This window comes from Oncorhynchus nerka, linkage group LG11 (assembly GCF_034236695.1).
Source record: "Oncorhynchus nerka isolate Pitt River linkage group LG11, Oner_Uvic_2.0, whole genome shotgun sequence".
Lineage (NCBI taxonomy): Eukaryota > Metazoa > Chordata > Actinopteri > Salmoniformes > Salmonidae > Oncorhynchus > Oncorhynchus nerka.
The window spans coordinates 70464634-70492413 of record NC_088406.1 but is presented as its reverse complement, the minus strand read 5'-3'; the positions used below and the strand labels follow the sequence as shown (position 1 = coordinate 70492413).

Here is a 27780-nt window from a genome sequence, read left to right as displayed (position 1 = left end):
TCCATGTATTCCAATACAATCTTTACTCTCTCCCTCTCCTTTAGCTTTGCTTTCAAGTATGAAGCAGGATTCAATAGTAAATAAATATTTCAGCAAGTTCTGAGAATCTCCTCTCTCCTGTAAAGCAACTCCTTGCACATAAACAGCATTTCATGGAAAACATGTAGTGATTCTATTATTTTGAGGCTGATTTCATCTGAGCTGTGTTTGGTTCAAGTTTCTGAAGTTTATAAAGGAGTTGTGAATATATCCTGAATTCACGGATGGGAAACATAAATTCTCACTCTCAAAGTAAAAAGCACACAGCAACAATATTAGCATTGCTTTAAAATGCTGCATTTTGAGTCTTATGAAAAACTGAAAGTGAAAAAAACATTTTGCATTGACATCTGGGCCATCTGGCAATACTGCCAATAATGTCATATTTACTAATAGACACAGAGTTGGCTCATCTATGGACCTGTGTAAGTGACATAAATGGATCGTTAAAGGGAAATATGGGACTCAAACAATAACAAAGTGGTGACCCCGCCACAACAAGTTGATTTAAAGTATGGTAGAAGTACTGTACATGCCAACACAGTCTAGGAGCATATGATTTGCCCCAAAAGGTAGCTACTTCAGCTAGCTAGTACTCTAGAGTTGAGTATCAGCTGTCCATTTCAGCTGTCCCCAGGAAACTACAGGTCAAATTGAGCTGATAAGTTCACAATCCACATCTTATGGAAAAAAGGTGCTAAATAATGTCACATTTGGACAAAATACTATATTTAAATCTACACTACCGATCAAAAGTTTTAGAACAACTACTCATTCAAGGGTTTTTCTTTATTTGGTCTATTTTCTACATTGTGGAATAATAGTGAAGACATCAAAACTATGAAATAACACATATGGAATCATATAGTAACCAAACCACAAATCAAAATATATTTATATTGAGATTCTTCAAATAGCCACCCTTTGCCTTGATGACAGCTTTGCACACTCTTGGCATTCTCTCAACCAGCTTCATGAGGTCATCACCTGGAATGCATTTCAGTCAACAGGGGTGCCTTATTAAAAGTTCATTTGTGGAATTTCTATCCTTCTTAATGAAGAGGTGTTATGCTGTGGGGGTGCTTTACTGGTGACACTGTCTGTAATTTATTTAAAATTCAAGGCACACTTAATTAGCATGGCTACCACAGCATTCTGCAGCGATACGCTATCCCATCTGGTTTGGGCTTAGTGGGATTATCATTTGTTTTTCAACAGGACAATGACCCAACACACATCCAGGCTGTGTAAGGGTTATTTTACCAAGAAGGACAATGATGGAGTGCTGCATCAGATGACATGGCCTCCACAATCCCCCAACCTCAACCAAATTGAAATTGTTTGGGATGAGTCAGACCACAGAGTGAAGGAAAAGCAGCCAACAAGTGATCAGCATATGTGGGAACTCCTTCAAGACTGTTGGAAAAAAATCCAGGTGAAGCTGGTTGAGAGAATGCCAAGAGTGTGCAAAGCTGTCATCAAGGCAAAGGATAGCTACTTTAAATAATAATTTAATTAACACTTTTTTTTGGTTACTACATGATTCCAAATGTGTTATTTCATTGTTTTGATGTCTTCACTATTATTCTATAATGTAGAAAATAGTACAAATTAAGAAAAATCCTTGAATGAGTAGGTGTTCTAAAACTTTTGACTGGTAGTGTATGTCTACCTCAATATAAATGAACATGTTCATCATCTGCAATTGATTACTCCTATAGTGACAGGTGATGACATTTCTGCCTTTCTATCAGTATTCAGTATCAGTGCAGTGCACATGATTAGATTCTGAATTTCATCAACACTTTCATTTGAATGCCAGACTGCAAAATTGTTAGGCTATCTATTCAAAGTGCATCAGGCAGCCGTCCAATGCATCACTGCGCTTTGTTCTCTCGTCCGCTGTTTCGTGCCAAAGTGCTGTCGGATTCACTGCTATGTGGTCGCGTTGGTGCTCCTTGTCCCTATCCCACACCTCGCTCTTGCTTTGAAGGGATCGCCAAGCCGTATGAATGTTCCCACATTAATGCGCAGTGCACGTGGTTCTTAACCGCAATATCTAAAAACCCGGTATTGAGGAGCGACATTGCGAAAGGAGGGGGAGAACATAATTTCTAGATGTGGGAGAAATGCAGCTCGTGAGGGATTTTCTGATTCATGAAGAGCGCGAGACGGACTCGAAATTCCCTCACGTGGGCATCGTGGGAGATAAAGCTGTTCAACGCTTCTATTTTTTGTCTTGATTTATAACAGAAATGCGGCCGAAAAGGTCCTAAACAATCACGGTAAATGAGGCAACATGCAAATACGCACCGACAGTAAGTCATTGTGATGTGTTTAGTGCTGTCTGTTTAACCATTTGCGCTGTAAGTAGTAGGGTCAGCTTTTATTTATTTGAAACTGAAAGGTGTCACTATCTTCTTCATCTCTGGTTTGAATTTAGTGACTCATGTAGTTGAAAGAATGTTAACTATGAGAGCATAGCCTACTGTTAGACTGGTAGTGTTTTTTTGTGCAACAAAATGTTTAAATTAGTGGAATGGTGGTTTCTCAGTCCTCTGCATTTGCGATTAGGCTAAATGTCAGTAAGAGGTCTACATGCTGATACATTTTATTGTTTGTTTTAGGTGAACGTTTGTCAACAGCTCCAGGAGGTGGTTTGCCACCGACCAACAAATAATATTTCAACCCGAGTGGCACGAGCCAAGAAGAACGGACTCCGTAGTTTTTAGATATTGGGATTATATCTTCTTACTTGGGTGTCCACGATGAAGAGGAGACAGAAGCGAGTGTTGCAAATGGCCTTCGTATTCATGGTGGCTTTGATATTTCTGCCAAACGTCGGACTGTGGTCTTTATACCGGGAGAAACACCTGATGAAGTCGCACGAAGCCGGCGAACAGGTAAGTCTAAGGTCAAGTTATGTTGACTTTGCCACTTTTTAAGAACTAATTTCGCCGCATTTCAAACTGGTGTAGCCTATAGTAACTAACTGGTGCTACAAAGTTGATAATTTTTAAGTTCCTGTAAAGTAATTGTGAGTTGATGAGAAAAGTAATTTGACAACAACATGTGCAGTCATGGCTTGAGCAACAGTGTTAGTTAGGAAGGCTCATCAATCATCATTATCGCATCATCCGTTAGGCCCACATATCATGCATCTTTTCATCAACTTTATACTAGGCAAATTTAAATCTGGACCTTGAAGCCCAGTTGCACTGCTGATTTTCATTCTTCCCCTCTGAAGGACTGATTTAGATGGGTGTGGGGCACCAGTTGGGTGCAGAAAATTAGGCCTTTCGGGTAGAACATACAACCATATATAGTATTTGTTTAATATAGCCGAATGTTATCCTAATTCTAACCATTAAATGCAAAACAAATGTTTTTAATGTTTTTATACATTTCCTTGGGTGAAAGATGTGTATGCATACATTATACTTTAGGCAAGCAATCGAGAGTCACCTCTGTGTAAGAGTACATTTAGTTCCTGGTTTAAATTGTACCCAAGTTATTCTGCATCCAGGCCAATGTTCCTCAAATATGATAATATGTCAAACTTCGTTGTGATTGTTGCAGGCCCGGCACCAGGATAAAGTGACAAAGGGGCCAGTTGAAATCGGCGATGGGGCACACTTTTGGGGCGTAATTAAATTTGAATGATATTAACTTCGGCTTATATCACGCTACACCACAATAAACATAAAGTTCAAATGCCGAGACTCCATGACCTCTGAGTGCTTTTGAAGTGGCAGGTTGGTGTGCACTCTATCGGCACAAAGGACAATGCTCTACACACTAAAGCGATGGCGCTTTGGTAATGAATATAGGCTACAAGATAGTAATTCACCTATTACAAACAGCCTATGTGAATGCAGCTGTACACACAGCCGTCTTACTAAAATAATGCAAACTAAATGCTGAAACTAGTAACCTAGTTATTAATGCAGGCAAACAAAAATATTGAATAGTGGTTTGGCTTAGAATACAGACAATGTGAACAAATGAATGTGAACAGAACGAAACAGCGATACCAAGTATGCCTAGTAAACAAAATGTCAAATCAATAAAGGCATGACAAAATATATATTTAGGCTAGTTACTTTAACAGTAAACAAGCAGAGTAAACAAAAATCAAATAACCCCAAAAACCCAAAACACAGCCTACAGCCTACTTCGGTGAGATGCAGCCATGCACCACTGTCTTGCCAAACAAACAGGCCTGTAGGCCCGGTTCAAACATGGAAAGTCACGGCGCTCATGAGTTCAGCAACACGTTGTGATATGGTACAATACACTTCTGTGGATCAAAATCAATCCACATAATCAATTAAGCAATGCCAGGCTACCATACATTTCCAATACGTACAGTTTACAACCACAAAAACCAATAGGCTACCAAGGAAGCCATAATAGAATGTGTATATTTCTATGATGAAACATACGGATATGTAGCTATACCCAGGGGCGTCATTTGGGTTCTTGCATTAGAATTATATTGAATTCTGCTTATATCACGCTATACCACAATAAACATAAAAGTTCAAATGTCGAGAACATTGAGTGCTTTTGACCAAGAAGTGGCAGGTTGGTGCAAAATCTCAGCTGCGCTCTATCAGCACCATGGACAGCGCCCTACAAACTTAAAGGCCTATAGTCTGGCTAAGGAACTCATTTTGCCATTCCATACCATAGGTTTTTGCTGAAAGTACGCCACTGTCTGTACCACCAAGACTTTGATAACAATCAACCAGCTAGATTGTTTCTTACCTTTTCAGAAGAGTTGCAACCTCCTTGATGCTCTGTGGAACTTCCTGATCGTTCATTTCACTCTCCCCAAAATATTATTCTAAGATCCCCAAGAAATGCCAGTTGGATTAGTTGAGTGAACACGTTTGTCAAAGTGGAAAATTAGTTCTCGCATGTAGCTGTGGATGCCCCAAAAGACATAGCGGAGAGAGGCCTAGAGAATCGTTGCAAGATATCAAGTGTGGCCCATTTCTGCTCATTGGAGCCGGAGCGGGCGATTTCAGCAAAAACTGGAGCGCAACACTAAACTCAGCTTCCACCAAATCTGTTTTTCTTAGATCCAGCAGTGGTTTCACCTTTTTCCCATCTAGAAAGTCATGGCTCTCATGGGTTAACAGAGTCTCCACCAGTTGGCTGTTGCGTTTGCTGAATCGTACTGACATTTCACTGATGACAGCATCCAAGAACAGTCTTTTGCACTCCTTTGTCCTGCTGGCCTACTGTACTGTCCATCACATAATGCTAGAGATTTGTACTTCCATAACATTGTCATAATTGCTTGGAACTTGTGGTGCGTCAGTGCCACTGGCACTGAACTGTCCACAAATGGCTTCGAACTCGCTGTCACACCCCGGCTTGTCACACCTCAGCACTCCAACGCACTGCGGACCACTTTGACTCCAGTGTAAAGATCTGTTGCTTTTGCCTGAATACATTTGTTTGGAGGATGGAGAAGACTGAGGATTCTGTGCACCATGGTGGCTGTAAACTTAAAGCCAGGGCCCATCATTGCCCTTAGCACCCCTGAAGCCTCAGGTCTTACTTCTGTGTTGTACGAACGCATGCATTCGTTGTCAGATAGGAACTTCACGATGCTGTAACAACTTTTAACAGCCACTGACACAGTAGCCAGGTTTCCCCTTCTCCATTGGCTACTTTGGCTAAGCCAATTTCTGCTATCCACCGTGGCAGTGGCAGATTAGCTGGTTCCAGCTAGCTAAATAGGCTAAGGGTAATAACACTTACGCTTTTTTCAGCTAGCTAAGACGCTAACTAAACTCTGTAGTGGTGGGGTGTGAGGCTGAGTTGAGTGAAGCAGCTTCAACGGTAAACTTGACCCCGCCCTTATAAATCTAAATAAAATATTACAGGCGGAGGCGTATCACGTTATTCACTTAGCCTACCATAGATGAGAAGTGTTTTTTCCAGTTTTTTTATGAAAACCAAAGGAGTCTAACCACTGACACAACGCAGCAGAGATACAATTCTTGCACCAACCTGTCACTCAATAATTGTAACTTTTTTTTATATAGGGAGATAAAACTAAAACTGAGGGGGCTTTAGCCCCCTCGTGGAGCTGGGCTCAGATTGTGGTGGAAGTCACTGTGTCTCCTAAGTGTGACTTATTATAACAATGGTAGTTTGGTTCCTGAATGCTGATTGACTGAAACCACTTTCCAGTAATGTGTATATTCAGAATATTAGAGCATGAGGTTGGAGTACCATGGCACGAAATCCTCTTTAGCTTGTGTGGCTTGATGATCTCCTTGAACACCTACAGCTCTTTGCCAGCCCTTCATGTTATGTAGCCCTAGCTGCACTCTGTTTAGCCGTGAGGCTCGTTTCAAATATGCCTATCATCTTGTAATCTATTTCTGCTGCTGGGGGGTGCAGTGAAAACTGCCTGAGTCGGTTTATGATTGCATCCCGTCATTGCCTCTTTCTCATTTGCCTGATCGTGATTTGCATTGCCGCATGGCGTAACATTGCCCTCCGGCACTGCATGGCCCCGTCTGTGTGAAGCCTTGACAGTTCATCACCATTAGGCTAACCCAGCCTGTCGCCCTCTAGCTCCGGCCCGGGTTGACAGGGACAGAAACATCAGGCGGTGGTCATTATGTGGGACGACACCTACCGTCCTCTCCTCTCTCCACTGACCTCTACATGATACAGACTGAGTCACCCTGCTGAGATTGTCTCACATTCCATTTCGAGGTTGTCTGTCTCATAGAAAGAATGAGTAGATTGAACAAAGCCCCTCGGACCAACTTGATGACCAATGTCCTCTCTTGTCATTCTATTTTTTTATCCACTGAAAATAGGAGCCTCAGTAAGTATGTGTTAACTTTAGATTAGTGGTGTGTTGGAATTTTTGGCAGCCATTTTACTGAACAAGGTGATGTCCTTTGGTTTTCTTGTAAGTCCTATTGATTCCTTTTGGTTTAGTTTAATCCATAGTGTCATAGTCTCTAGATTGAGCTCCTATACTACAGGCATTTGATACAAACAAAGCAAATCAAAAAGAAGAAGAAGAAGAAGGTCTAGAACCCTTTAGTTGGGATCAGTAGGTCCCAGAGCAGCAACACAGGCAAACTGATGAGTTCCTTCCTGATTCCCGTGATTCAGAGCCACCGAGCAGCCAGCCAATCCTCTGAAAGACGGAAGGGAGCAGCAGCGTTATATGCTCTGAGGGGAAAGGCTCATCCTCTGTGACAGGCAGCAGAAAAATGTGAACACTCCCTAAGATCAGAATCACCCCGTTTCTGACTCAAAGTGTGCGTCCCAAATTGCACTCTATTCCCTAGTGCTGGTCAAAAGTGGTGCACTACATAGGGAATAGGGTGGCATTTGGGAAGCTGTCCCCTGACTCAAAATCAAAGCAGCTGAAGTTTCACACACCAGCCAACCATAAAAGGAAAAAGAAGCCTGGGCTTGTATCTGTTTGATTGGGCCATTTTGTCTGCAGTCAGGTTGAGATAATTGACATTGGGGATGGATGTTTCCGTTGGGCTGAATTACCAACGAAGCTCACCAGATTGTCATTTGAGTTATTAACCTAGTCACCATGGTGATGTTTAGCCTATTATTACTAACATTATGATGTATTTCACACTATAAACACACTGTAGTTTCTTGTATATGGACATCATGATCCATCAGTCTTTTATGTGAGGCATCACATCGGACACATTATTGCCTTTGACCAGTTCTGTAACATTGTTCATACATTTCAATATAAGCAACTGCTTGGGATGATGAGTATGCTAGATTCGTATATACGATGGCACACTGAGCAGTGACAGAGTGTTAGCAGTCTACACAGGAGTAATGCAGGCTAGGCCTAATAACAATTTGGAAGTGATGGAGGGCAACAGTAGCTGAGATTGTACAATTTATACTGTTAATTTGTAGTAATGGAGCAGTGTACATATGTATAATGCACAATGTCTAGTTTGATGTACTGTTTTATTTATGATGTAGGCGATTGTGTTGTTTTATTCCTGTTTGGACCCCGGGAAGAATAGCTGCTGCCTTGTCAGCAGCTAATGGGGATTCTAATAAATACTAGATGGAAAATAATGTCCTATGAAGCTCTACATCAGTGGTATTCAAACTTTTTCACCAGGATTTCTGGGGACTTTCTTATAGATTAGTGGTTCTCAACCTGGGGTACTAATACCCCTGCAGATACCTGACCTATCCACAGCCTGGTACTTGGGAATGGGAAGACTCAAGAGCATAGAGTGGCAAGAAAAAGTATGTGAACCTCTTGGAAATACCTGGATTTCTGCATAAATTGGTTGTAAAATTTGATCTGATCTTCATCTAGGTCACAACAATTGTCACGACCTCCCCCGAAGTTGGTGCCTCTCCTTGTTCGGGCGGCGTTCGGCGGTCGGCGTCGCCGGTCTTCTAGCCATCATTGATCCACTTTTCATTTTCCATTTGTTTTGTCTTGTCTTCCTGCACACCTGGTTTCAATTCCATCAATACATGTTGTGTATTTAACCCTCTGTTCCCCCCATGTCCTTGTCCGGAATTGTTTATTGTAAGTGCTTGTGCACGGTAGGTCTTGTGTGCGATGGGTTTTGTACCCATTGTATTTATTGTTTGTTTTGTTTACAGTGATTTTTATATTTAAACTGCGCCGTTGTAACACAGTATTTGCTCTCCTGTGCCTGACTTCTCTGTCGCCAGTACGCACCCCTTACAACAATAGACAAACACAGTCTGCTTAAACTAATAACACACAATTATACGTTTTCATCTTTTTATTGAACACACAGCGTAAACATTCACAGTGCAGGGTGGAATTAAGTATGTGAAGCCTTGGATTTAATAACTGGTTGACCCTCCTTTGGCAGCAATAACCTCAACCAAACGTTTTCTGTAGTTGCGGATCAGACCTGCACAACGGACGGGAGGAATTTTGTACCATTCCTCTTTACAAAACTGTTTAAGTTCAGCAATATTCATGGGATGTCTGGTGTGAACTACTCTCTAGAGGTCATGCCACAGCATCGCAAATCAGGTTGAGGTCAGGATTCTGACTAGGCCACTCCAGAATTAATATTTTCTTCTATTGAAGCCATTCTGTTGTTGATTTACTTCTGTGTTTTGGGTTGTTGTCCTGTTGCGTCACCCAACTTCTGTTGAGCTTCAATTGGAGGACACCCTAACATTCTCCTACAAAATGTCCTGATAAACTTTAATTTTTCCGTTGATGATAGCAAGCTGTCCAGTCCTTGAGGCAGCAAAGCAGCCCCAAACCATGGTGCTCCCTCCACCATACTTTACAGTTGGGATGAGGTTTTGATGTTGGTGTGCTGTGTCTTTTTTTCTCCACACATAGTGTTATATGTGTTCCTTCCAAACAAACTGTCCACAGAATATTTTGCCAGGAGCGCTGTGGAACATCCAGGTGGACATTTGCAAACTTCAGATGTGCACCAATTGTTTGGGACAGCAGTGGCTTGTTTCGTACTGTCCTCCCATGAACACCATTCTTGTTTAGTGTTTTATGTATCGTAGACTTGTCAACAGAGATGTTAGCATGTTCCAGAGATTTCTGTAAGTGTTTAGCTTACACACTAGGATTCTTCTTAACCTCAGTGAGCATTCTGAGCTGTGCACTTGCAGTCATCTTTGCAGGATGGCCAATCCTAGGGAGAGTAGCAACAGTGCTGAACTTTCTCCATTTATAGACAATTTATCTTACCGTGGACTGATGAACATCAAGGCTTTTAGAGATACTTTTGTAACCCTTGCTTTATGCAAGTCAACAATTCTTAATCTTAGGTCTTCTGAGATCTCTTTTGTTCGAGGCATGGTTCACATCAGGCGATGCTTCTTGTGAATAGCAAACTCAAATTTTGTGAGCGTTGTTTATAGGGCAAGGCAGCTCTAACCAACCTCTCCAATCTCGTCTCATTGATTGGACTCCAGGTTAGATGACTCCTGACTCCAATTAGCTTTTGGCAAAGTCATTAGCCTAGGGGTTCACATACTTTTTCCCACCTACACTGTGAATGTTTAAATATAGACAATAGAAATACAATCATTTGTGTGTCATTAGTTTAAGCACACTATGTTAGTCTATTGTTGAGACTTGGACGAAGATCAGATAATATTTGATGACCAATTTATGCAGAAATCCAGGTAATTCGAAAGGGTTCACGTACATCCAGGCTCTGATCAGGCCCTACACCCAAACAAGGGCACTGCGTTCATCCACCTCTGGCCTGCTCGCCTCCCTACCACTGAGGAAGTACAGTTCCCGCGCAGCCCAGTCAAAACTGTTCGCTGCTCTGGCCCCCCAATGGTGGAACAAACTCCCTCACGACGCCAGGACAGCGGAGTCAATCACCACCTTCCGGAGACACCTGAAACCCCACCTCTTTCAGGAATACCTAGGATAGGATAAAGTAATCCTTCTCACCCCCCCCCCCCCCTTAAAAGATTTAGATGCACTATTGTAAAGTGGCTGTTCCACTGGATGTCTTAAGGTGAACGCACCAATTTGTAAGTCGCTCTGGATAAGAGCGTCTGCTAAATGACTTAATTGTAAATGTAAATGTAAATGTACATTTTCTTGCCACTGTAGGCCTAATGATCCACTGCAAATGAGGGGGTAGCCTACTTTGGTTGGGGGTCTGATTGGTACTTTCAAATAACCCAAGAATGTTGAGAACCACCTTTAACCTCTGGATCCAACTGAGAGAATGTTGATTTCCTAGTGACTGACTGTTATTGTCAGTATCCATTTCGTGACAGAGTGACAGTTGGAAGAGCAAGGCAGTCATTCTAATTAGGCTACCCGCCACGATGTCATAGGGAGGAGATGCATGATGGTAATGCAGATGCAGAGCTGAGTGACAATGTGGCCGTGGATGAATGATCTACTAAATATATTAGAACGGAGATGGGGTTTATATAAAAACAAGAAACGTAAGAAGATTTCACGGAATCTATTTTCAGTGTGAGATGGGACAAAACAGGTTGAAAAGGCCATTCGTGATTAGACTTGTAGTGGTTGTCACAAGGCATAAAAACGCTCTGTTGAAGGGACCCGATTTGGTGTGACATGCAAAGACTTCAATTGTGTGAGCGGTAATAGGTTGTTGGTTTGTTGGTAGGAATTCAATTGTGACCATGATATTTTGACAATGAATAAGAATATGAATCTCCGGTATTGTTATCGTTCGTCTGAATATGAATTTGAATCAAACTCTCCCCGTATCAACTGTGGAAGAGGCTTCCCCATTACCATAGAGAAGGAACACATAATACATTTAGTAATTAAACCTGTCGGTGTCGCTTCAAAGTATTGACTCCTAGCATCCTCAGTACAGTATATTATTTTATAATGATTCGCTTTCTTAACGACTTCATTTGAATTTCCTTCTGTTTTTATGACACCTCGTTATCTTCTCCCCTCATCGTTAACAGTGTTTTTCTGTAATTACTGTGCTATTTTAGAGAACTGAGCTGATTGTGTTTCTGTGTTTATATAGTAGAACTATCATTATGGAAGTTGTTGTTGTTGTTGTTGTTGTTGGTGAGGTATCATCAATGCTGCTATCATCATTTTCACCAGTATCGCAATGAGCTTGATTACCGATCCCTTTCCAAAAATAGTTGTTTCGGTGTTGATGGTGTTGATGTTGAGTTGTTCCTCACATACTTATCATCTACATTCCACTCAGCTCCCCAATAAGCTTTCTGGCAGGACCAAGGATTTGCCACATTGTGTATTGATGATATGTATCATGAAGCTTTACATAATTTTCACCTCCATCCACTCCTTAGTCATGGTCCGTTTAAACCTGATTTGTCAGATGTGCCTTGTGTGCCGCTGACAGGTGGTAGAATGTGGTGGGAGGCTGTTGTGTGTCTTCTGAGAATAAAGGGCATTTCATATGGAGTGACTGCCTGGCCCTGTCTGCACAGTGATATAAAACGACTTATTCACCACCACCGACTCTCGGGAGGGGAGATCTAGACGTAACCATTAAGGGTGCTTCCATAATGGCATTTGTCAGGGCCCATAGGGTTCTGCTCAGAAGTAGTGCACTATGAAGGGAATAGGGTGCCATTTTGGACGCTGCTCAGTGTTGTGACGTGGGCACTTCTATTAAGCTAAAAGCACTCCAATAGCACTTGTGTTTTTTTCTCATGCTTCTGAGAGTAATGGAAATAGGCTCGATGTAATCACTGCCATTGTACTGTCAGACACTACACAGCAGTGCAATCTGTTTTAATGGTCATGAACTTCTTTCAGAGTAAGATGTAAATATAGCCACTTATTCGAGCCTATAAAGCTCACACCTATTTATTCTCCTGGTGGCACTAACCTAAATCAGTGAGAAAGTATGGATATTGAATGTCTATCCATGTCAACGTGTGATCAGTCTCAAATGCTCCCATACGCTAGACTAGGGCTGCACCTCAAATGGCACCCTATACCCGATAGGCCCTGGTCAAGAGTAGTGCACTATATAGGGAATAGGGTGCCATTTGGGTTACACACTAGGTATACATACCATGAGTGTAATCACATAGATGGGCCATGAATTGTCCCCGGCTTGTTCAACTGTCCCTCAGCACAGAGATGGCTGAGTTACGGCTGTTTAAACTGGCAGCTCTGACTGACTGACTGACTCCTCCACTCTGGCGATTGTTATTCAAGGAGAAAGCAAAGCTTCTTATGTTTTATGGCTCTCTTCTCCTCCGCGGCGCCGGCGTCCTACCGTAGATTTACGGGCGTTTCAAACCCACCGCACAAGGTAATACTTGTCATGGGTGAAACATAACTAACAGTTAAATCAGACAGACAGTTTAACAATGTGGCCTGACAGAGGTTTGTAAGAGATTATCGTGAGTCTGAAGGGTCATTATATTGCATCTATTAAAGGCAATCCAAAAACTACTTTTCAATTAAGCGGTTCCCAAGGGAGTAATTGATCATGCCTGTGACTGTCCACTGCACTTGATGGCTAGTACCTTTAAAAAAAGTACTTGCCATCTAGCTTTCTCCTCCAGTTATTATCTTGTTGGATAGGCTTACATACAGATGAGTAAAGTTTCAAGTTGAAAAAAAAACAATTTTCCTTTTTGCTTTTACGTTTCAAACAAGAGATTGTAGACCTAATGTTCAAGTTGAAAATGTGATTTAAAAACATAATTGGTTGGAATCACCAGCTCTCAACAAAAATTCCTCTCAGAAATCAATATTTATGGTTATATCTTGATCCATGCTGAGATTGCCAGTCAGCCGTGTCTTCCAATCACATCAACCTTTGTTTTCGTCACTGTATGAAATGGAGTCAAGTTCGATATGGTTCTGAAAAGGATGCCCCCCCTGTCATTATGTCACACATTGTGTGGTGGTTAGTCAGTGAAAGGGAGACGTTGTGTCCCGCTGTGTGCTATTGAGTTGTAACCTTTTCGTTGTATCCTACAGTATGTGTGGAAAGGACAAAAACAGGTGTGTCCTGCATTTGAAAGCAGACAGTTGACCCAGTCGTGTTCTGAAAAGGCCTATTGTCCTTCTCGGTTCAACCAACAGACACACCTAAGAATCAACCCAGCAGGTCGGACACACTGACTGAGTGGTTGAATGAACCTATGCTCACAATAAACCAATGATTTATTTTAGCCTTCAAGCAACATGAATTTAAACCACAACACTACTTGTTAGACTGCCCCCCAAAGAGCCACTAGCATCTTCCACAGCTTCCAGGACAGTTACTGATGATTTACCAGTGAATCATTGTAGCCTAATCACTTCAGTCACCAACGATGGGTATCTCTGTTAGTTATTAACGGCAGTCAGTTCTTTTCTTTGTGTGAAGGACGGGATGTGATATCTGATTGTTGTGGGGAACCGTTGAGAAACTGAGTGATTCGTAATGTGAGGAATATAAATGTCATCAGTGTATTAGGACACCAGAGCTGATTTAAATGACGTTGAAACTGGATCACAGTGGAGGATGGAGGGTAGGATATTTTACCTAGGTTTAAATATGAATGAGCTTGATGAGTATCTTTTAATATTGTGCCGGTCCCTCGAGGTTTATTTGAGAGGTGGTCTCAGGTTATCGATTTAAATTCCTTTCTATTCCCTCTTTATCCTTTTAATGAACTCCCTTCATCATCCTCCCTCTTTTTCCTTCCTTTCTTCCTCCTACTAATTCACTGACTGCACTGATGAAAAACCCAAGCAGTCTCCCTAACAAGAAAAGTCCTTGGTGCTTATTAGGATATTTGTGAGTCATTCCACTGTATTATCCTATCTCATTAAAAGCCCACGGTGCAGTTTTTTGATTCTCTAATGGAGGAAAACTGTGAGGAATCATGTGTAGCCTGGTTAAACTAGACTGAATGTTGAACTCACCATTCACCTCAATGGTGAGTGCAGCGTTCAGTCTGGTTTAGCCAGGCTAAGAAATGGGTTCCCTGTGTTGTCAATATACAGTATAATCTCTCCTCTCTTCCTGTGTCGTGAATTACTGGCCTCTCTGAAACACGAAGAGGCTGCACTATCTTTTTATGAGGAGGAAGATGTGTCTGGGTGAGGGATGCATGTGCTGTGCTGCGGCACTGCTGGGTCAGGCTGATGAGAAAGGAAAGGGCCGGGCGGTGCTGATGAGGGACCATGCAGCCAGTGAGTGACTGATTACTCAGCCTGTATACAGGGACAACTGGGACAGATATTATTCTGTAAAGTTTGGAATCTTATATCCTCTGTTGTCCCACGGAGGTGATTCATCATGATTGTTGGGGTAATACGCAGGGCCTGGCCAAATACATCCACCTGTGTGTGTGTGTGTGTGTGTGTGTGTGTGTGTGTGTGTGTGTGTGTGTGTGTGTGTGTGTGTGTGTATGTGTGTGTGTGTGTGTGTGTGTGACAGGGAGAGGGAACCGTTTGCTGCCGTAGCGACAGACTGACAGTGCTGCCTCCCACACTGTGAGAAACTGTGACATACGAGCAGAGCGAGGTGGGCACTGGTGTGTGTGTGTGTGTGTGTGTGTGTGTGTGTGTGTGTGTGTGTGTGTGTGTGTGTGTGTGTGTGTGAGAGATTTGAGGGATGTGGGTGTGTGTGGGGGGTTTGTTTCTCCTGCCAAGGCTTTTTGATTCCCTCCAAATTGTTTTGAGCAGAAAAATGCACTCTGTCACACTTCATGCTCTTTCCCGGGGCGATTTAACAGTCAAACACACACACGCACACACACACACATGCTCTGCCTGCCGGCTCTCGCTCTACAGATGAGGGGATTTATTGAAACCCTCACAGCACCCCTCCTGGTCACATTGATAACTTGTTATGGCTCATCCTTAATCACTTTTCTCCTAGTGACTTTGCCTACCACTGAGGTAAACTGAGGTGGACTGAGGTAGACTGAGGTAGACTGAGGTAGACTGTATCACTCTTGTTGTTTTCAGATTATATAACTACAGTTAGAGTCAGCAGCACAAACAAATACGGTTGGTTTTCCTTCTGGCAAAACGGATTCATTATTTATTACACATAGTAACAACTACTGGTCAACCACTGGCATACCGGACAGCCCCGCAAGGAAGGGCACAAAAAGTAATTTTCATATGTACTAGGAAGCTAAGTGCTTGTTTCTTGGGAATTCAGGAATGTGACAAACATTTAACTGATTGAAAGTATTCGGGGATATCGGTGATCAATGGCGTGATCAAGGCTACGATGGTGCCAGTGCAATGAGTGGGGCTTCCTCAGGTGTTCAAAAGCTGATTGCCATAGCAACATCAGGGAAACTGGGCAGAAGGGAGGGGTGCTTCAAATACAGCAATTCCGCAACATCTTTAATTGAGCCTCTCATTCTCCTTAATTGCCGTCCTCAACAGGTTGTCTGGTTACTGGACAGCCAATAAATTGTCAGATGCAAATAGATAATCATGTTTAGCAAGCAACAGGTCTTGAGGGCTTGAATAAAAAATGCTGGTGAACCAGCTTGGTGTGGTTGTAATATCAACATTTCCTTATCCCTGGTGTATCTTGGCATGCGTCATTCAAGACTACATTTAATTGTGTGCAGCGCAATGGACATATAATGGACAATGTCTCAGCAAACTGTCTGTGTTGGCATTACTCAGTATAGAAAACAGTCTGGCCTGCAACCTGGACCTACTGGCTGTGGTAAAAACATTTGCACACAAAAAAAGAGGACTTCAGGAAACCAGGGGAGTCTCTCAAGTGGGATTTCTTTAAATTTACCTTGTATCCCATTTGTGGAGGCTATTCGCTAGACAGAACTCGCTGAGTTCAACAATAAATAAGTGGCTGAATTTATCCTTAAGCCGACTACTTTTTTCCTCAGGGCTATTTGATATTTACATTTTATAAAAGGTTTATAAACAGCAGTTAAATACAGTATATACTGTAGCTATAGATAGTACACTGCATAATGAAACAATCTAGTGTTTTGAGGATGGGCTGACTGTATGATTTTGCCTTTATAGACTGGTTTTACGGACAACAACTTTTTATTAGAGGACACATTCATCTATTTTTATAATCTATTTTTATTTTAGGAAGGTGGGAGGGCCGAACTCGAACCTTGCGGGGGTTCCAGAGACACTGCGTTACGCGGCCAACCCGATGAATCTTGTGTCCTGTTGACATGTGGCTGTTCACAGTGACTCTGGGGTCATTAAGAGACAAGCTCCTTTCTCCTCTCTCTGCTCCTCTCTGGTTTAGAGTTATTTATGGCATCATGTCTGCTCATACAGCCGCTTCCTAATTACACTTTGCTATCAAGATTAATGTTGGGCCTCAGCTGGCTGCATCTGCCAACTTTACCTTTGTTTCACACTGCTGATGGATTGGGAGTGAAGCTAGCTAGCTAGCAAGTTAAGAGATCAGAGGAGTAGCAGGGGAAGGCAATCACTAGCAGTGCTTGATTTGAGCCGATGCTCGTCAGTATGGAGTACCGTCAACTCATATTTTCTACTGCTTGAGTACCGGCACCTCTTATAGATTAAATGTTTACCTCTTTGTTTCACGCTCTGAACGCTGCTGTGCTGGCCCTGATATCCAAAGGCGTTTGTGGAATGATATTTAGAGACATGATAGAAAATAAAATAACTTGAGACTTGACTTGCTCTTGGAGCTTCAGAACTCGGGACTCGACTTTGATTTGAAATGATCTGGCCAGGTTTTGTAACGTTTTGTCACTCATTTTGTGGCACAGAGTCATATTACCCATATAAAATACAGTTTAGCAATCTGCTATGGACTCATCTTTGCCAGAACATTACTATTAGGCTCCCTGGTGATTTCATTGCTCATTTTCATATTTTAGAAATGCATAGTTTGAATGGATAATAACTATATACCTCAGTGGTGTTACTGGCCATATGTCTAAAAATAGCTGTAACATCACACTACCATCAATACTTATGGGATGAAGATGTAACATATTCTGGCGAATGAATGATGTGTTAATTATTGTGAGGAAGAGAAAGTCTCCAGCCAGATCATGTTTTCCATTTGGTCCCGAAACCCCCACTGCATACAGGTAGGCCATATGACCCTGCTTGCTCTGGACTCCAGAGAAGTGACAATGTGACATGTAATCCCTAGTTGATATTTATTGACTTCTAAGATGACTTTCAGCTCAAAATGCAGGTGTAAAACGCAGTTTATTTCTGCATCTTACGTTTTGAAAATGCAACACCGTTTATAGCTGAAATGACCTGGTACTGTCACGTTCTGACCTTAGTTCTTTTGTTTTAGTATGGTCAGGGCGTGAGTTGGGTGGGTTGTCTATGTTAGTTTTTCTATGATTTACTATTTCTGTGTTTGGCCTGGTATGGTTCTCAATCAGAGGCAGCCTGTTTTCTATTGTGTTTCGTGGGTGATTATTTTCTGTTTTCTGTTGTGTGGCTGCACCAGACAGAACTGTTTTCGGTCGTTTCTCTTTGTTATTTTTGTTATTTCCGTGTTCATTTAATGAATATGGACACATACCACGCTGCAACTTGGTCCTCACCTTCTTCCACCAACAACGGCCGTTACAGAATCACCCACCTCCAAAGGACCAAACAGCGTGGTAACAGGCAGTAGCAGCAGGAGCAGCGCTATAAGGAGGGATGGACATGGGAGGACATTCTGGACGGCAAGGTTTGCTACACATGGGAGGAGATCCTGGCTGGAAGGAATCACCTCCCATGGGAACAGGTGGAGGCAGCCAGGAGAGCGGAGGCAGTCGGTAAAGGGAGACTGGCAAGGAAGCCCGTGCATGTGCATGCGCGGGGTCTCAACCACACCTTTTTCGGGGTCACGGGTCAAAAAGTTTGAGAACCTCTGGGCCTAGCGAACAGATTGCTGATTTTCTGTACAGGTATTGGCTGCAATGCAAACATCAAATTGTAGGGAGAGAGAATTGCCATAAATAAATATGCAGCTCCAAAACAAATGCATTTACTTGCAAGCTCAGCAATGGGGCACCAAGCAACAATAGCATAGGATAGGCTGGTATTTTGGTATGTCAAAATTGTCTTGAAATGTATCAATTATTATTATTATTTTATTTATTTTTTGTTGAATTTTTACCCCTTTTCTTCTCCCCAATTTCGTGGTATTCAATTGTTGTAGTAGCTACTATCTTGTCTCATCGCTACAACTCCCGTACGGGCTCGGGAGAGACGAAGGTAGAAAGTCATGCGTCCTCCGATACACAACCCAACCAGCCGTACTGCTTCTTAACACAGCGCTCATCCAACCCAGAAGCCAGCCGCACCAATGTGTCGGAGGGTACACCGTGCACCTGGCAACCTTGGTTAGCGCGCACCTGGCAACCTTGGTTAGCGCACACTGCGCCCGGCCCGCCACAGGAGTCGCTGGTGCGCGATGAGACAAGGACATCCCTACCGACCAAGCCCTCCCTAACCCGGACGACGCTAGGCCAATTGTGCGTCGCCCCACGGACCTCCCGTTCGCGGCCGGTTACGACAGAGCCTGGGACTCTGATGGCACAGCTGGCGCTGCAGTACAGCGCCCTTAACCACTGCGCCACCCGGGAGGCCCTGAAATGTATCAATTATTACATCATGTAAATGTGTTGTAGACAAAATAATGAAAATGCTATCTGGTAGCCTCAACAAATAGACAGTGATTTGTAGTTGTACAAGTCACTCCATTTACTTGAGACTTGACTTTTGACTCGACTCAACTCAACTTGCTCTTAGAACGCACGACATGGACTTGACTCAAGACTCGACCTGTTCTGCTTGTGACTTGAGACTTTCTTGTGAGTCGAATAATAGTGACTTGGTCGCACCTCTGCTGCAGCCTAATCATTTTAGTCACCAATGATGGCTCTCTCGGATAGTTATTGCCTGCAGTCAGTAGGTGATATCTGATTGTTGTGGTTAATAGTTGAGAAACTGTGACTGGTATGTAATGTGAGGAATATCCATTTCCACTGTGTCTTGTAGGACAGCAGAGACGATTTTTAAATGGTTTTGAAACGGAAGATTCTGTTGGACACCATATTGTGTCCTCAAAGCCCCACCAACTATTTAGGTCAATCTTGATGGATGTAATTTCCTAAATGGAGTATTGGCTCTATTTGTCGACCAGCTGCATTGGCTTGGCTACAGTAGGAGTCTGAATGTATTATCCACATAATGGCTTCACTCCATGTTACATCTGCAAGATAGCGAGGTTATTTCATCATTCCTTATTCTCAGATGTGCTTTATGTTAAATCCCCATCACACAAAAGCCAAAATACTGTATTGAAAAGTTAACTAAAACAGTCCAAAAAAATGTAATGTTGAATCAAGTTAGGTGTAAGAAAAATGACCAAGTACACCAATGGTATGTTACTATCAGGAGACTTATGATCTCAGCCTGTCTTTCTGACGTGTTTTCAGTCTTTGATTCAATCCCAACTGCCTTATTGTGACAGCCAGACACTTTGCGGAGTGAATTGTCTACATGGGACTCATTGTTTTTCCTCTAGCTCTGTGATGTTATTTGTGTTCCGGTATCTTCAGAGGCGTTCCATGTAAACTCCCGGGCTGATTCCCTTATGACATCAGACTCAAAACAAGCACAGATCTCCGACACGATGGATATGTCCCTCCAGGCCCTCTGGCTGTCGTCTCGCTCCTCACGCCTCTCATCCCACTATAAAGTGACAGATTGCAGATATAATATGTACAAAAAAATGGGAACGCAGAGAAATAAAGATAACTTTGTGATTGTTTGGGATGTGGTTCGACCCCATAAAGAGGGGGGTGTTTGTGTGTGTGTGTTGTGTGTGTGTGTGTGTGTGTGTGTGTGTGCCATCGTCGTCGTGGGATTCAACAAAACCATTAAAAAGTATGCAGCTGTGTGCCTCCCAATGCAGATATTCAGTGATGTTTGGTATATGCTGAATCAGAGTATATTTTCCAGGAGTGAAGCAAAGCATCATTTCTTCATCAGTGTGCATTTGGTGCATCATTTCTGATGGGGGGGTATTATGTGATCTGCCAAGTGTGCTTTTACAGTACTGCAGCTAGGCTACATCACCATGACTGGGAGTAATATCAGTGAAAATGTCAACATGCACTGAATTCACAGCATCTCTAACAAGGACCATTATTCTTGTTTTCCTTTGCTTCTAGTTACTTCTAATGTTGTTTAAGTGTGTAATTTGCTTCCGCCTCGGGAAACGCGAGAGGAGCAGTGAAGCAACAAAATAAAAAAGGAAGAACCTTCAGCCCATTTCTCCTGTGCATCTGTTCGGTAACAAATGACCTTTTATTAGCGTGATGTTTGTGCAACAGCACTCTTGTGGATGAGTTCTCTCCTCAGCTATATTCATTTAGACGGCACTAGTGTTCATCTTCACAGCTCGGGGATTAGAAATGTAATTACAGTTCGCTGTGACATCTCTGTATCCGTTGAGTTGCTGACAAAGTCTGGAACAAACTGGGGGATTTGCTGCCGGAGGTGGGTGTTTTCAAGACACATCTTGGCCCGGTGTAAACAATGTGTGTTTGCGTAGAAGAGAGTGATCTCTAATGAATATAGTCTAATGAATGCATATACATTAAGTGCCATATCATGTGTTAGCTTCACACAGTGTGCAGAACATTGAACACTTTGCTTAAGTGCAGTAGTTTGAGCAGAGATCTCAAGCTTTTATAGTCCATCACAATTAGAGCTACTTTTAAGCAATTATTTCACAGTGACGGTATCAATTGTTTTATTTTCTTTCGTTGACTTTTGAGGTGAATTTATTTTTAGTTGAATTACTCGCTGAAGTGTTATACTGTCTTCATCGTGACGTTGTGAAAAACAAATGAATCGTTTTTTTTTCTTGTTCTGCATCAGATAAAAATGAGATCCACAGTTACGTCATATTTATTCTGACAGTTCAGTGTATCTGAATGCAACACAGTAAACCTCTAAGCCAGCAATGTGTAGCTACTGAGAGATAGATAGATACGGGCCCTGTCCCAATTGGCATCCTATTCCCATTAGTAGTGCACTATGTAGGGAATATGGTGCCATTTGGACACAGCCTTTGAGTAGTGGCTCAAGGGTAGAGGGGCATTCAGGACAATCCGGGCACTGGCAGACCAGTGAATAATTAGACGTCATTGTTTCACTGTCTCCACCTAGTACTGCAGCAAAAAGCTTTATATATTAATCATCTGGTATATATTATGTAGTGGGACATATGTTCCTGGTGAAAGCCGCATTGAGGCAAAGTGAAAAAGGTACGAATGGGTTTGACAGCAACCTCTCTCTGCTCCTGCACATGCAATAGCCTTAGAACGATATGAATGCGTTTCCTGTGTGATTTGAATCACTTTTCCCGGTCGTTGCAGTTTATATTACACACATTATTATAAGTATACCTACCCTATGACCTAGATTCCATCTTCCATTTCTGAAAGCTTGAATTGTTACTACGGATACTACTGGGGGTAACAACGGATACTACTGAGCCGAGAGCGGTATCCGTTGTGTCATAACCAGTTGTTGTTCTAGGCTACAGTGAACTGAACTCACCTGAGGCTAGAGCCACTTACTAAAAATCCCCCCGTATGCCTTCTTTAAGTGTGTGTGTGTGTGTGTGTGTGTCTGTGTGTGTAATTAAAAGTCAGAGTACTAGATGCTGTGTTCCTCTCTCTCCTCTCCATGTTAATTACTCAGGGATCAACAGGATGAGGAGTGCACTGCTCTCCACTACAGTTTGAGTTTATTTATTTTTTACAGGGACAGGAAGTGATCTCTCTCAGGATGTATAGGTTTCTGCTATTAGACATATGACTCCGAAGTGGATGATCAGTGTAGCAGGGCATCTTCTCCACGTACTTGGCTATAGTGTGTTCTGGTACTGTATGAACAGAGAATGATGAGATTGAGTCATCCAGTAATGGTAATGTTGAAGGCCATTCGGAGATGCGTTACCTCTGGTGCTTTTGGATAACGAGAAGAATATTCAGTGGACCATTTTGTAAGCTCTGTTCAATCTGCTGTAAGGATAGTGTATCATCCCCCTCCGACCACATTAGTTGTCTATAGAGTCCAGCTTCAGCACTTGTTGTGGTGGTCTGAGGACTGGCCACCCCACATATGCTCTCTCTAATTATCTCTTTCGTTCTCTCTCTCGGAGGACCTGAGCCCTAGGACCATGCCCCAGGACTACCTGACATGATGACTCCTTGCTGTCCCCAGTCCATCTGACCGTGCTGCTGCTCCAGTTTCAACTGTTCTGCCTTATTATTATACGACCATGCTGGTCATTTATGAAAATTTGAACATCTTGGCCATGTTCTGTTATAATCTCCACCCGGCACAGCCAGAAGAGGACTGGCCACCCCACATAGCCTGGTTCCTCTCTATGTTTCTTCCTAGGTTTTGGCCTTTCTAGGGAGTTTTTCCTAGCCACCGTGCTTCTACACCTGCATTGCTTGCTGTTTGGGGTTTTAGGCTGGGTTTCTGTACAGCACTTTGAGATATCAGCTGATGTACGAAGGGCTATATAAATACATTTGATTTGATTTGATTTGGTGGTGCGTGTCTCCGCAGCGCCTCAACCAGTTAGTTTGGTTATTGGATATGCTTCAGGACAGTGTATCACCATCGTCCACTGTTTATTAGTGGTCACTAAGTTCCCACCTCAGCACTCCACAATACCTCACCAGCATTATTCAGTGTCTCTTCCTGGCTGGTGTGACATCCCTGTACCCCATAAGCTTTATTGGATGTGTGTGTAATGACAGTGTGCTAGTGGTCATAGAGTCTCACTTTTGCGCTTGTTGTCACTAGATGTTTTGGTGCTTGTCTCCTCAGCTCCTCACCTGCTTCATTCAGTGTCTCTGCCTGGCTGGATAGATGCCAGGAAATCATTACAGCCCCCCATTAAGCCTCTGTAGTCCTTTAACATGTTGCTGCAACTGATTTACCACAGTCCCAGGTCACTCTGTCTCTGAGAGGGAGAGAGGAAGGGAGGGAGAGAAAGAGAGTGAGAGAGAGAGAGAGAGAGAGAGAGAGAGAGAGAGAGAGAGAGAGAGAGGAATACATTAAGTAATTCTTGCTGACTCAGGAACAGTGGGACAAGGAATTGCCGTTTTCTGAAATCAGGAAATCATTACATCAAACTGGGAGATATTTCCCCTCCATTTTCAGTGTGATATTGATAGATTGTGGCGGTTAACTGTGCTAGGCAGCTACCCACTGAGCATCACATGAATACATGGCGTCTTAAGTGTTGGTGTTATACGTCTTGAAGTTACTTGCTGAAGCGTTTGCTGTGTTGGTGTTGATGGGGAAGTTGATGGGGCACAGTGATTAGCATATCCGGTGTTTATGCTGATAGGAATGCAGTAAAAGCAGTAGCGCTAGCAGATTTTTGACCAGAAGACACAATGTGCTTCTAATTGCTAGCATCATTTGAGCCGTGGGTGGGAGATTGGAGTAAGCCTTAGCCCACACTGCAATCTAAATCACAGATTGCCCTCCAGATTATCGCTGCTTGTTATTGTTTGTGTTCACCCCAAAAAAATCAGTTTAGTACTTACAAGTCATGCTTATACCAGTTTCAGTAACGATGCCTAGATTTTAGCTCGAGGGTTAGCTGACAGCCCGTCAATATGTCCAATGTTGTTAGACACGATACATAACCCATCTTTGCTACGGTATGATGGGATATTTAACTGGAACTGTGAATCTACTACTATAGATCAACAATGGAACCACATTCAGAAGTGTCTGGGGCAAAATCTCTCTTCAATTATATTGCGAAATATGTCGGTCAAATACATCAACATGAAGGGAAAAACATGGCCAAATGACCATCAGGCAGCACTTGAGAGCAGCTCTATGAGGAACATTTGTAGAACATTTCTGTCTGTACTAGAAAACAGTGTTGACCGTTTTGCCACCTCATTTTGTTAATGAATAATGGCATCTTGTGGAAAAACTCTATAGGGTCTCTATACCCCCCTCTCTTTCACTCTTTCTCTATTTCTCTCACTTTCTCTCCTCCACTTTTTCTCTCTCTTGCTTTCTCTCTTTCACTTTCTCTCACAAACACATATTGCATGTTAACGAAGTATTTTTTGGGAGGAAAGGAACATTAACCTTGAGAATGACTTGTAAAGGACTGTGGAAAGGCTGGGAATGAACTGTTACACAAAGGCCAAGCCTGGTGTCGTACCATTAATCAAAAATGGACTCAGGCCTCAGAGCAATGTTATGTGTTTTTTCAGGGTGAGTTATTAAAAGAGATACCAGGGCTGACTGCTTTCTACTCCAGGCTGTTCTTATAGAACACTGGGGAGTTCTAGAACGCTTTATAGCTCTCACATTCTACAGCAACAGCAATACTGTTACTGTACCATACAAGAATGGCTTTTTCAATATTACACTACCGTTCAAAAAGTTTGGGGTCACTTAAAAATGTCCTTGTTTTTGAAAGAAAAGTACATTTTTTGTCCATTAAAATAACATCGAATTGATCAGAAATGCCTAGAAAGCCAGCACGGAGTCGCATCTGTTGACTTTGAGACTGGTATTTTGCCGGTACTATTTAATGAAGCTGCCAGTTGAGGACTTGTGAGGCGTCTGTTTCTCAAACTAGACCCTCTAATGTACTTGTCCTCTTGCTCAGTGGTGCACCGGGGCCTCCCACTCCTCTTTCTATTCTGGTTAGAGCCAGTTTGCGCTGTTCTGTGAAGGGAGTAGTACACATAATTGTATCAGATCTTCAGTTTCTTGGCAATTTCTTGCATTGAATAGCCTTCATTTCTCAGAACAAGAATAGACTGAGGAGTTTCAGACCATTTTTTTCTGGCCATTTTGAGCCTGTAATCAAACCCACAAATGCTGATGCTCCATATACTAAACTAGTCTAAAGAAGGCCAGTTTTATTGCTTATTTAATCAGAACAACAATTTTCAGCTGTGCTGACATAATTGCAAAGGGTATTCTAATGATCAATTAGCCTTTGAAAATGATAAACTTGGATTAGCAAACACAACGTGCCATTGGAACACAGGAGTCATGGTAGCTGATAATGGGCCTCTGTACGACTTATGTAGGTATTCCACAAAAAAAAGCATCGGTTTCCAGCTACAATAGTCATTTACAACATTAACAATGTCTACAATGTATTTCGGATCAATTTGATGTTATATTAATGGACAATTTGAAAAACAAGGACATTTCTAAGTGGCCCCAAACTTTTGAACGGTAGTGTATGTTTGATGCGTTGATCATGCAGTAAGTACTAAATAAGCCATACACAGCCTCTCTGTTTTGTCAATCTACGAGCTAACAGCAAGTCCTAATTCTACCTGTAGATCAGACCATCAAAATGTAGCTCTATGAAAAACTGCTTTGGGACAATAGTATTAATTTCTGTCAGTAGGAATAGCTCTAAGCAGAGACTGACATTCCAGCGGTGCCAATTCATTAGAGGTTCCAACACACGCACACACACACACACACACACACACACACACACACACACACACACACACACACACACACACACACACACACACGCATTCTACATTACCATGGAGCCCTACATTCTAAGAATTAAGAGAAAGTTCACGCCATTGCGATCCCACTTTAAAATTGTGCTGTTTCTATCTATGGGAAAAAAGCAGGCCCCGTCTAAGATGAACTATCTTCTACCGCACCTTGGTCAGTGCAGCGCCCACAGCGTGACCGACTAGCACTAGCCGGAGGTATTGATTAAGGCAAAAGTACAGTAAGCATTTATTATATCTGAAATGGCAGCCTTTGCACCAGTGGCAGAACAATAAGGTTGTCACAATGATGAATTGGCTGTGTTTTCTCTAGGTTTTGTCTTACTTCCACAAGAAATAGGAAGCCGTTATTGACTAAACAATTACAGGATTCTTTGTTGACTGAAATCATGGGCGTATCCCAAGAAAGTAGAATAGAATTTCATATTTATTTGTAACTTTTGGAGGATTTATGGAATTGAGATGTTCTCACCACTTGTTTGTCATAACTGTAGTAGTGAATAGTGAATAACTAGTAGTGAGATGTAAATAGTAGATAACTGTAGTAGTGAATAATGAAGAACTATTAGTGAGTTGTGAATAGTAGATAACTGTAGTAGTGAATAGTAGATAACTGTAGTAGTTAATAATGAATAACTAGTAGTGAGATGTGAATAGTAGATAACTGTAGTAGTGAATAATGAATAACTAATAGTGGGATGTAAATAGTAGATAACTGTAGTAGTGAATAGTAGATAACTGTAGTAGTTAATAATGAATAACTAGTAGTGAGATGTGAATAGTAGATAACTGTAGTAGTGAATAATGAATACCTAGTAGTGAGATGTGAATAGTAGATAACTGTAGTAGTGAATAATGAATAACTAGTAGTGAGATGTAAATAGTAGATAACTGTAGTAGTGAATAATGAATAACTAGTAGTGGGATGTAAATAGTAGATAACTGTAGTAGTGAATAGTAGATAACTGTAGTAGTTAATAATGAATAACTAGTAGTGAGATGTGAATAGTAGATAACTGTAGTAGTGAATAATGAATACCTAGTAGTGAGATGTGAATAGTAGATAACTGTAGTAGTTAATAATGAATAACTAGTAGTGAGATGTGAATAGTGAATAACTAGTAGTGAGATGTGAATAGTAGATAACTGTAGTAGTGAATAATGAATAACTAGTAGTGAGATGTAAATAGTAGATAACTGTAATAGTGAATAATGAATACCTAGTAGTGAGATGTGAATAGTAGATAACTGTAATAGTGAATAATGAATACCTAGTAGTGAGATGTGAATAGTAGATAACTGTAGTAGTGAATAATGAATAACTAGTAGTGAGATGTAAATAGTAGATAACTGTAGTAGTGAATAATTGGACATAATAAACACAAGGGAACACTGCTAGATGAATGTCTTGACCTTGACATTCAGAACAGTAATGGAGGCCAGTGTGTCGTAAGAGTAGCAGGGCCTTAGAAACACATGATGCACAAAGCTCCTGAGATACTATCAACCTGGTGTCATGACCAGCACCACGCATGCGTGCGGAAGCACACTGCTCACACTGCGTTACAATAACAAGCTCAGGGTTTTGTCTGGCGGAAGACAAGAGCCAAGTCAGTCAAGGCTGTAGAAAAGCCATCGCTGTGTAGCTCTTTCTCAAATCATGCCGCTACAGAA

The 27780-nt window shown here is 42.1% G+C and overlaps 1 protein-coding gene across 1 annotated transcript in view; it reads left to right on the top strand.

Annotated features, from left to right (window-relative positions):
• Window positions 1–2713: 2713 nt before the first annotated feature.
• The window catches only part of LOC115137568 (polypeptide N-acetylgalactosaminyltransferase-like 6), a 258010-nt gene continuing 232943 nt past the window's right edge, over window positions 2714–27780 (top strand). The window contains exon 1 of the mRNA XM_065024897.1: window positions 2714–2942. Within this exon, the coding sequence (XP_064880969.1) occupies window positions 2808–2942 (135 nt within the window). The 5' untranslated portion in view covers window positions 2714–2807. The remainder of the gene's footprint in view (window positions 2943–27780) is intronic.